The 12,280-nt window shown below is 26.7% G+C and overlaps 2 protein-coding genes across 4 annotated transcripts; both read right to left on the bottom strand.

Moving 5' to 3' along the window:
- Positions 1-2,363: 2,363 nt before the first annotated feature.
- On the bottom strand, positions 2,364-3,788 carry OCT59_009376 (uncharacterized protein; the record flags this gene model as incomplete). Its single annotated transcript, XM_066133510.1, has 7 exons — positions 2,364-2,433; positions 2,510-2,609; positions 2,679-2,711; positions 2,779-2,814; positions 2,891-2,974; positions 3,042-3,251; positions 3,515-3,788. 7 exons carry the CDS (start codon positions 3,786-3,788, stop codon positions 2,364-2,366), a joined length of 807 nt encoding a protein of 268 aa, XP_065999944.1.
- A 4,386-nt stretch (positions 3,789-8,174) lies between these two features.
- On the bottom strand, positions 8,175-9,364 carry OCT59_009375 (uncharacterized protein; the record flags this gene model as incomplete). Of its 3 annotated transcripts, none has more annotated exons than XM_066133509.1 (2): positions 8,175-8,933; positions 9,143-9,364. In XM_066133509.1, 2 exons carry the CDS (start codon positions 9,362-9,364, stop codon positions 8,175-8,177), a joined length of 981 nt encoding a protein of 326 aa, XP_065999943.1. The 3 variants fall into 3 exon arrangements, with proteins under 3 accessions (XP_065999943.1, XP_065999941.1, XP_065999942.1); XM_066133507.1 differs by having other exon boundaries at positions 9,143-9,145; XM_066133508.1 differs by lacking the exon at positions 9,143-9,364 and having other exon boundaries at positions 8,175-8,535; positions 8,663-8,667.
- Positions 9,365-12,280: the final 2,916 nt, after the last annotated feature.

Raw genomic sequence — 12,280 nt, 5'->3', positions numbered from 1 at the left:
GTACCAGAATATAATGCAAGTGCATTAATATTTTTTGAGTAGTTAAAGGTTCCAGTTAAGTGACGATAGTTTGTGTAAGCATTGCTATTTGGAACTCGGCCTAATGAACAACTAAGATGAATAGGTGAGAGATAAATTCGATGATATAAAGGCACACTTTGAATTTCATCAGGTATAGGATCAGGAATTGGTATTTTAAGATGATTATTAGAATTATAACAAGAAGAACATGTTGCTATACGTGCAGGTTGAGAATCATCAGTATGAAAAACTAATGTGATTTGTGGATTATTTGAATAAGCTTCTTCTAAAGGATATTTAAATGTTCTATCATATAGTTCCCACTTTGCCTTTGTTGGATACTGTAAACGAGAACAATAACTACATGGAACACATGGATATTGAGTAAGAATAGTTGTATTAAACCGATCTTGTAAGTTACACAATTTTATAGAAGGTTGCCAGGATGGAAAATAAGCTCTAAAGGTGATGTTTGCAGAAGACAAAGATGGTTGAATTGGAATTCGAGAATGATCTGCATTAGCTTGTTGACGAACTGCATAACTTGAAAATAATGAACTATCAAAATTTTCATGTTCTGAGTTCAAATAAGATTCAGAATCATTATCTGATACTTCAACTCTCCAATGATTAACAGTAAAACTCATAGTTTTATATTATATGAAAAAATTAAAAATGTATTTATTAATGTAAGAATTTTAATTACATTTCAGTGTTAATATACCAAAATAAAGGGTCTTTTACTAAAACCCTATTTTTAAATTGTGAAAGGGTTTAACCAATAAAATTCCAGAAATCCAAAATTTTGGCTGAAATTTGTAATTTTGACTGAAACTTCAAAATTAGGCCGAATCTTAAGATAGGCCGAAACCTGCCAAAATATCCGATTCCCGAAGATCATATGTGTTATGTAATACATGGATTTTATTATCTTATTTTTCTTATTTGTAATTCTGGTAATTAATTACCAGTTTTTTCCTAAAAATAATGTAAAATACGTGATTATTCATTTTATTTATCATGTAATTAATGCAATTATTATTCGCTATATATATGACTTAGCTGTTATATCTAAAATTATTTAATATATTGATAAATAATTAATATTATTTATTAACTATATATATATATTAAAAACCACAGTTTTGGTATTGGCCATATAACTTACTGGCTGATCGATAATTGTATAAACTGAGTGAATTATTTAATATATTTAATAAATAAATTATAATTATGTGCAATATTTATTTATTATTAATATTAATTTAATATTATTTATTTACTATATATATATGCAGTTTTGGTATCGGTTGTACAACTTACCGGCCGATTGATAGCTTTTTAAAAAATTGTGTAAACCGAGAAATATTCTGTCATACTGTCTGTATAAATAATTTGAATTATGTAACATGATCTGTCCATGTTATTTGATTAGCGGTCAGGTCATATGTTCATATGTACACAATTCTTTATTGCTAATATAATTTTTCCAGTTAATGAAATTTTAATCACTTTTTTTACAAAAAAACTCAGTTGTATTAATAATAATTTTTCTATTCCCATCCTTTTGGAATGAACGGTAACAAAAAAATTTGCTTATTCATCATATAAAATTTTTTATTAAGTCATATAGAATTTTGTGTATTTAGGGGTAAAATTTCCATAACGTCATATTTGTATTTGCGTAGCAAATAAATTAGAAATGAATAGTCATATATAGATTTGCGTAACAGGAGTAATTTTTTATATATAAAAAATAAAATTAAATTTCACACGTTCAAAAATTTTTATAAAATAAATTTTTAAACTGATAATTTGTTTTCAAATACATTATTGAACTTATTACATCTAATTCTCATAAAATTAGACATCATACTCATAAAAAAAATTGTATTTTTCACAATAATATTACTTTATTTTTTTATTTTTTTTATTTTTTTACTAACGTCGGTACGCTCGGAATGCATTTTAGTCAAATGTAATCGCCTTTTCAAGTTTAAGTAATGTTGTTCGACGATGTCGAATCTACCTGCACGTAAATTTTCATAGTAATCGGAGCAATACTTATGGAGTACTAATAATTTTCGCACTTTCAATTATTGCCGTATATTATCAAAATACAATGTTTCATTGATAATATATCCTGATATATCCCGATATTTTACTGATTTTTATGTGTATTGTATATTATTATTTATTAATAAACATCATTTATTTATTTTATTTGCTTAAAACTAGATATTTATTATATGTGTTACATTAATATTTTATCTTTCTAAACTATAAATGTTGTTAATGGTTTGGAACATTTTTCCAGTTGGTTCGATTCCAACAAACAACTTCTAATACGTCTCAGATGTCTTTGATATCTCATCGCGTCTAATGTCATTTGCGTTTCCTATCCAAAAAACGCTACAAAAATAAGAAGGCATTATTAGTTTTGTTTAATAGCACCATTATCACCCAATTTAATAAAAAACCTACGTACCATAATAAAATCCTAGAAAACAAAGTAAATAATGGGGTTAGTACTACCATTAAAACCATCACATAATTATCCAAAAAATTTATTGACACCATCCAAAAATCTAAAAAAAATAAAAAAGGCATTAATATTATTAAACAATACACCATTAAACACCATGCAAAGGATCTACCATGAAGAATGTTGTTTAAAATTATCTGGGAATCTAAAAATAAAAAAAGGGATGTTAATGTAGTTTAATAACGTCACCATTAACACCCACACAAATAAACCTACCATGAATAATTGTCCAAGAATCATCCATAAACCTAAAAAAAGAAGAAATAAAAGCCTTTCCAAAATACAGAAATCAAGTGGCAAATTTTACTTTCTTTTTAGATTTACTTTTAGTCAGTTGTGATGGTATAGGAGTAGCGGGAGTAGTAGAATGAGAACGAAGTTGACGAGTTTTAATGGTATAATTCTCTTCTAATAAAATTTTTAATTAAAGAAATAATATATAATAACAGTTGAAAGATATAATATTGAAATATACCTTTTAGTTCCATATACTTTTTACCCAACATTCTCTGTTCTTTTCGCTGCTTCGTTAATTCATCTTCAAGGTCTAATATTTTTGATCGTGCAATAGTCAGATCATCTTCCAGCTGAGACCTTAGTTGAATACTGTCATGAAGGGAGTCTTGTGCCTCATTAAGTTGTTTCTGAATATGATTAAGATGACGACAACAACTTTCAAGTTCCTCTGAATTAAATTAAAAAAAAATATATGTATATATGTGTATATGATAATAATTGGATAGTTAGTTCGAGAACTAAGTGGATAAAGTCGATAGTTTAGAAAAGATCTGCAGAAGGTAAAATCCTTTTAAGAACTGGACACTGGGAATATGAATACTCCGTCTACAGGTAATGAACCGTCAAGAACCATGCCCTGAGAATACGAATATACTGTCTGCAGGCAACCTCTTTTAAGATCATTTAGTAAACCTTGCGTACAATACCCACCTTCAAGAAGTTGAACCTTTGGTTTTCTGGCAGCTTTCAAAGCCTTCAAGCAATTTTTAGATTTTCGGTTAGAGGTGGCAGAACGTCGACAGCGTTTCTTATTTGATGCAGCAGCAGTAGTAGAAGGACGAGCAGCAGTAGAAGGACGAGCAGCAGTAGAAGGACGAGCAGCAGTAGAAGGACGAGCAGCAGTAGTAGAAGGACGAGCAGCAGTAGTAGAAGGACGAGCAGCAATTAAAGCAGAAGTGGTGGTAAATTTCCTAGTGGCAACCATTTTGAGAAGGAACAAATAGATGTGTAGTAAAGGTGTAGTGAAGGAAAATTTTGAAAAATATTAAGTAAAAACAAGAAAGGAAGGAAAAATGAAGATACTTATATAATGAAGAGATGTGACGCGTAAACATGTAAAAATTAGCAAAACAAATAAAAGGATAAATGTTACATGAGGGAAAATTCTGGAAAAGGAAAATCATATCAGAAAAATTATTTTCAGAACAAAGGAAAATAGTCTAAAAATAGTAATACTCGATAAGTTAATTTAAGGAGTTAAAATAATAAAATTAATAAGTCGCGACCATTAATTTATTTTTAGAAATAATTAGGATTATTTAATTTTAAAAATTAAGATACTGATTTCAATAATTTAACCTATAATTGTAAATTATGTAAAATAATGAAAGGAACTTTTAAAGCCCCAATAATAGAAATCTATCAAATGAATTTATAAGGAGAGATTTGTAAGAACACAAAATTTGAGCGCGAGGGATGTCTGTAGTATCACAAATTAGTAGTAGGTAGATCACTTATAATTGGCGAGATAGAATCCAAAATCATTTGCTTATTGATCATAGTAAAAAATTTTGATTTTAATGTGACCTTTATATGTATTGTTCGGGGTCCTGATGCAGCTATCCAGTTATTTTCAGTTTTTGTAATTACAAATTTTTTTTAAATGAATATTATTCCTTTTTCAGTCAGTCATTTTTTTTTCCATCATTGTAATTCTTTTATTTATTTAGTATTTTTAATAATTTTTTTATCACTATAAAAATTTGTTTTTAAATTTTCTATTAATAAAAGTGTTAATGACGATAATTATGATGATAGTAAGGAATAATAATAATGAGAAATAATTACAATAGTTAATCCAATGAGAATTAATTCTAATATCATGTGATTTAAATAATGATACTATTTAGGAAATAAATGATGTAATTATGCAGGGCAAAATATTCGCGATCAAAGTCCAGTTAACATATAATTATGCAGGCAATGCAGGCAATTGTAATTTTATATTATATTTTAAAACATTGCAATTTAATTAAGGAATAAGGATAAGCATATTATATTTTAAAAATAGTGCAATTTAATTAAGGAATAAGGATAAGCATATTATATTTTAAAAATAGTGCAATTTAATTAAGGAATAAGGATAAGCATATTATATTAGAATCAATAAGTTTTAAGGACTTCGTTAATTAAATTTATTACATTAGATCAATAAATTTTAAGAACTGCATTACAAAAAAAAATTTAGAACTGCGTTAATTAAATTTATTACATTAGAATCAAAACTGTGTTTATTTTGTTACAAATACTTTAATTATGTAGAATGTTATTATGTTCATCAGTTCATGTTTTAAACATTATAACGAATTTTAAAATTATTATAAATATTATGAAATTTGAATTTTTTTTTCGCAATTCAAAACCAAATTGTATTTTAATTTTCAAATTGTATTTAATTTTCAAGTTACAAAAAAATCATAAAAAATAAAAAATGGCAGCATTAGTACCTTTTGTTCCACCGCCACCACCAGTATTCCAATGGACGATTAATGCTGCTAAACAGTTAATTGCGGAGCGAAGAAACTTACATCAGCAATTCGAAAGAATTTCAAACCGCTACCATGTTAATGCATGGACAATAATAGCAAATAGGGTGTTCGCTGCAACGGGATTTGCAGCGACACCCAGGCAGTGCTATACAAAATGGAATGCCCTCAAACGAGGTTATGAAAACCTCAGTAGAATAATAAATAATAATGATGACGGCATTCCTATTACAAGCCCAAATAGTTTCGATAGAGCGTGTTTTGCCGATATGAACGATGAATTCTGGTTACAAACCGGTAATTATTATTAATTATTATTTTAAATTAATTTTATTTAGGCAATTCATTCAATTCATTAATATTTTTATTGGATTTTAGATCTGTTTAGACGAGAGTATCGACGGCGGCATGCTGCGCATGATCGACGTCGATATGAATATAGATTGCGAAGGGAAAGAAGGAGGTCGCGATCTAGGTCTCGATCAAGGTCTCGATCAAGAAGTAGATCAAGAAGTAGAGATAGAAGACGAGATAGAGGTAGAGATAGAAGACGGGACAGAAGTAGAGATAGAAGAAGAGGTAGAAGCAGGTCCCCACATAGAAGATAATTTTAATTTTTATTATATTTTTAATCGTATATTTTATTAGTTTAATATTAAATATTATAAAATAAATATTTACATACAAAAAATCATATTGTCTTTATTCTTATAAATTGTTTAAATGCCGAAACTCTAATTAAATCATATAGAAAGTATTGCCGAAACCCTCTAGTTTCGGCAAGCAACCTTATTTATTAAGTAATATTAAATAAAAATTTAAATTTTAAAAATACATTAAAGAATGTAAATTTATTTGCAATTCAGTATAGTATGATCATAAAAAATATAAATTACTCCACTGCATTTTCATGAAAATTGGATTTTGACTGCTAAACAACTTTTAATTAATAAAAGAAGTCGATTTCCTTTAACCAAAATGTTCAAAATACGTTCTGAAGTGACAAAACAGAAAAAATAAAATTCATGAATGAGTACCGTTGTGAAAAACGTGAATAACCCTTCAAGTATTAACTGTACCTTCATGAAAATTAATATCCAAGCAGATTATGACCCACTGAAAAACTTTCAATTAATATAAGAAGTCAATTTACTTTGACTAAAATGCTCAAAATACGCTCTGAAGTGACAAAACGGAAAAAATAAAATTCGTGAATGAGTATCGTTGTGAAAAACGTGAATAACCCTTCAAGTATTAACTGTACCTTCATGAAAATTAATATCCAAGCAGATTATGACCCACTGAAAAACTTTCAATTAATATAAGAAGTCAATTTACTTTGACTAAAATGCTCAAAATACGCTCTGAAGTGACAAAACGGAAAAAATAAAATTCGTGTTGTGAAAAACGTGAATAATTCTTCAAGTATTAACTGTACCTTCGTGAAAATTAATATCCAAGTAGATTATCACCTGCTGAACAACATTCAATTAATATAAGAAGTCAATTTACTTTGTCTAAAGTGCTCAAAATACGCTCTGAAGTGATAAAACGGAAAAAATAAAATTCGTGAATGAGTACCGTTGTGAAAAACGTGAATAACTCTTCAAGTATTAACTGTACCTTCATGAAAACCAATATTCGAACAGATTATTACACGCTGAACAACTTTCAATTAATATAAGAAGTCGATTTACTTTGACTAAAGTGCCGAAAATACGCTCTAAAGTGATAAAATAGAAAAAATAAAATTCCATTGTGAAAAACGTGAATAACTCTTCAAGTATTAACTGTACCTTCATGAAAATTAATATCCAAGCAGATTTTGACCCGCCAAAAAACTTTCAATTAATATAAGAAGTTGATTTACTTTGACTAAACTGCCCAAAATACGCTCTGAAGGTAAAAAAAATTTTGTAACTTAGTACTATTATGTAAAAATGTAAATAACTCCAAAAATATTAACTGTGCTTTCATGTAGATTAATATCTTAACAGCTTCAAACTTGCTGAACTACTTTCAATTAAAGAGCAAGATTTACTTTGGCCAAAATGCTCAAACCATAATTTGAAATATGTGTAAACAAACTATAATATTTGTTTATATTTAAATTCTGAGTTATTTAATTTAAATGTGTTTGTTTATATTTAAGGAAAAAAAATAAAATTTTACTTCTATTTTATTAGGTTTTTGTAAACGAAAAGACAAAAAAATAATCAGCTGAAAAAATAAAAAAATTCTTTGTTAATAACCGTAATACGTGATCACATATTGCAATATTAAAATCGGAAATCCTATATTTAAATTGGTAATACGTATTACATATATGACCGATAGGCCAAATTATATCTCCTGCTATTACAATTGTAAAATTGTAAAATAATATTAAAATTATGAATAAATTAAAAGTAAATTGGCAAAAATTCTAACCTGTATTAAGCAGTATTAAGAAAATTTTTTGATAAATTTAGATTAGATTTATGTGTAGCATAAATAATTATGTTAACGTGTACATTAATTAGTTACGAAATCACTCGTTATAAAAAGATTTATTTTTTTTAATAAAATTAAACCATTATATCATAATTTCAGATCATAAATTTTATGTTTTTATTATATATAAGAAAATATATGTATATTCTTTTTTTAAAAGAAGTGAAACAAATTATTATAGAAAAAAAATATTTTTTTAACAAAAAAATGTGGATCCTTGTGAATAATACTAAATTTTCTGTTACTAATTTCTTTAAGATTTAATTTCTATAATTTATGGAAATGATTTTTGACATATTTTCTTATTATTTGTATAATACGCAAAATAATTTTTATTTCTTTCCGCGTCCTCCACGACCTCCTTTTTTATTATAACTTCTTTTCGGTTTAATAGGTTGATCAATTTCACCATCACACAAATCAGATAATTGGCGTTTTTTAGTTTTATTAGCATTAATAGGCGTATTATCATCTATCATAACCAGGTCTATAGGAGATTGATTTGTTCCTACTGTATCTTCTTTGTCTGAATCATTATCACTTTCTTCTTCATATGCATTTTCTATTTCTGTGGTATTTGAATCCGATTTTGGGGTAATATGTGTTTTTACTGGTGAATTAGGAGTTGATTTATTCCTCCTTTGAGCAAATGCGTTGGTGGTTGATCTTTGTGGTGAGGGTTGGTAATTGTTACTTGAAGTTGAAGTACGAAATCGAACACCATAATCGATCAACTTTGCATCTATCTGTACGTATGTTGTTGATCCGTCTGTATAAATTGCCTCAAGAAATCCAGCGACGAAAAAATTGGCAAATTCACTCCATTTATCAGAAAGATATTCAAGCCATTTTGATTCACTTGAATATCCAATCTCAAAATTAATGTAACGTGCAGCAGAATGAAATGGTGAATAGATCAACGATTTGGTTTTAACAAAATTCATATTATTTGATGTTGACAATGGTTCACAAGCAGAAGTAGTGATATGAACGAATGGCTTTGTTGATGGAATTTTTTCAGGTTCCCATTTCAAACGTTCTCCATTACGTCCTAATTGAGGTTCTAGCACACATGCCGCTTCAACTAAGAGCTGTTTATATGAAAAAGACAAATGAAAATATTATATTTGTAATTAATATTAAAAAAATTATTTAAATTATTATCATTTTTATAAATTTTTATAATTATTATTATTAGATTATTATCATTTTTATAATTATTATTATTAAGTAAATTATAAAATTATTATTAAAATTATTATATGTCATTATTCCTTAGATACATACAAAAATTACTTACCATTAATTTATTGTCATCAATAGTGAACTTTCCACCAAAATGGACTAAGTCCCCTTCTTTAAACGCCTCATTATAATCGTGCAGCGCGTTTGAAAACTGTTTGAATCCAAAAACAGGATTTTCATTGGAAACTTTCTCACGATAGATAGCGTCCCCAAATGCTGTGTGAGAGGATTCTCTTAAACGTACTACAAGTGCGATAACTGACAGAGTAGCGGTCATTTTTTTTAATTTTTTTGATAAAAAAAAATTGAAAGATTTTATATTATTTTGAGTGTAGAGAAAAAAACACCTGCAAACTATCTATAAATGTGAATAAAGCATTACAGATTTTTATATAATTGGTAAAGTACAAGATGAAAAAACTTGATTATCATAATTAATTGTATCACTTCAAGAAAGGGGGCCAGCGTAAAATCTACTCAATTTTGCCAGATTTTCTAAAAGGTTTTTGAAAAATCTGGTAAATTTTTTAAATCTTGAATAATTTTGGACATTTTACTGCAGATTGTAGTATTTTTCAGAAGATTTTCGGAATTTTTCTAAAACTTTTTGTACACTGAAGGGAACTCATCCATTAAAATTCCAATGGTGCATTATCCTCATAATCAAATTCTATAATCCCAAAAGTGTTAAATATCAAAATTTTATAATCCATAAGACAAATTATTGTCAAAATTTAATTAACATAAGGATCTTATTAGCAGGATTAACTGGTTAAAACTGTTTTGACCATAAATATATCAGTAATTCTGATCAGATTTACTTAATGCTGCCCAGAGACTTAGTAATTCAGTTATATGTTTCCAAACTCAAAATTTAATACCGAATTTTTTCCTATTTATTAATAATGGTAGTGATTCAAATAGTCTTTTTTCAACTAAATGTATTAGCGTTAGTAAAATCGAAAATTGGTATAATTTTAAGTAAAAAAAAATTTTAAATATTTTTCATATTAACTGGTTAAGGTTTTTTTGGATGGTTCTAACCTCTACTTATTATTTATTTTATTTATTTTATTTTTTTTATAGAGAGAAATTGTCATAATACATGTATTATTTTAAAATTAACATTTTAAAAATCAAATTGAAAAACTATAATTTATTAATTAACAATAAAATGTTTTTTGTTAAAATTATTTAAAAATTTTTTAAATTATAGCGAAAATGCTACAACAGTAAATAATATTATAATAGCGAAATTGATCAGCAAACAAATGAAAACATGCAAATATTGAATGATGTCTCAATTTAACAGGTATTTTCAGTGGCACAGGAAGAGTTTTTGCGAAAAGTTGGCATTAGAAGTTTTTTTCATTGTCATTGTCATTGACATTGACATTGACATTGACATTGACATTGACATTGACATTGACATTGACATTGACATTGACATTGACATTGTCATTGACATTGTCATTGTCATTGTCATATAAAGTTATAAGATTAATTTGAGAGTTTTTTACCAAAAAGGAAATTTTTTTATAAAAAGAGAAATGATTTTCAATTTCGAGGCAATTCAGCAGGTGTTTTAATAACAAATTGAGAAATGATTTCCATAGAAAATCTCGTGACAAAATTTATAATAAATTTAAAAATAAATGATCAACAAATGATCAACAAAATCGTTACTAGTTTTATAAAAAACGCCCAATAATATCTTTTTATTGTTTTAAAATAATTAAAATAATTGAAATTTTTTCATTTTGTTCAGTTTTCAGGTATTATATTTTGGTTGATAGGGATAAAAAAATTAATTATAAAATTTCGGTTAGTAATATATCATTTTAAGTTACGACTTTTACTTTATCATTTCTATACTGTATATCTTATAATTGATGCAGCTTATTTGTCCTGAAGTATTTGAAATAAATTATCAAACGTTTTACTTTATTGTAAATAATAATAAGATAACAAATATAAGTTTATATTTATCAGTGCTGAGTTTGTTTTATAAAAATTGCTATAGGTGGCGATTACGATGTACTTTTGGCCAGAATTAAAAATCATAAACACTAGTTGGCATTACATCATAATTTTACCACTGATGACCGCAATACCTTTATTTTATTAGCTTTTAAAAAATATTAAGTGTATTTTTAAAATATGCATTGAATGGTACATATGTGATTTTTATCCGAAATCAGAATCATATTATTTTCGTTATAAGTTTGTACAATACGGTATCTTAAACAAGATTCATACGAAAAAAAATGGAAAAAAAATTAGACCGTGAAGTATTTTGTGTAATATTCCGGTAGTACGTTCATGTTAAGTCCTATAATTATAATAAAGTCTTAATTGAATAGTGTAAAAAAAACAATCATAAAAGCTTCGTTTGAAAGTTTAAAATAAATATAATAATAACTAGATATTTTCTGATATTTGGTATTATGTGAAATTTTTTTTAAAAAAATAATACGCGTTATTACAGTATTAAGAAAATTCACGATTATGAGTGTATACGTATTTTTATTCACGTGATAATACATTTCCAAATCAAATTTTGGGCGCTATATATATTATTCCCTTCTTTACTAAAATTCTTTTATTTCCGCTTTTGACAATTAAGAAATGAACAATAATGCTCGATAAGATTGATCAATTATACTTTCAATTTGTTACTATAATAATTTTTTTATGGATACTAAACTTACAATATTATTTAATTTCTTTAGTAGATTATATGAAATCTTGAAAAAAAATAAAAATACCTAATACCATTGGCTTCACATTACCTGAATTTCAAGTCTGCAAGTATAAAATCTAAATGAAAAGGATGAGAGTCAAGTAATATAAGAACAATTAATAATAAAGCATGGGAACAATTTATAATTACAAGTAAAAAAATAATTTTTAGCTTTATCTGTCATTAATAGAAATAAAATTAATAAAGATGGCAGGGTTACATTGAGCAGATTATAATCTAACAATCTAACTACGTAACCAAGGTCACTAAAGTGACGTGATTCGCCAAAAAAACAAAAAAAAAAGAAAATACGCGGTAAAAAGGTTACGCCAACCGCAAAAAAATATGAAAAACCTAAAAAGTATTATTTTGCCTAGAACTTTATCAAAGAACGTGTATCGTCTGAATGTTTGGTTTTTGTAATTATTGATTACTAAGCATCTAGACAGC

Source organism: Rhizophagus irregularis, chromosome 17, assembly GCF_026210795.1.
Source record: "Rhizophagus irregularis chromosome 17, complete sequence".
In the NCBI taxonomy this organism is placed as follows: Eukaryota; Fungi; Glomeromycota; class Glomeromycetes; order Glomerales; family Glomeraceae; genus Rhizophagus; species Rhizophagus irregularis.
Note: the sequence above shows the minus strand (reverse complement) of the source record. Positions and strands in the feature narration are given on the sequence as shown.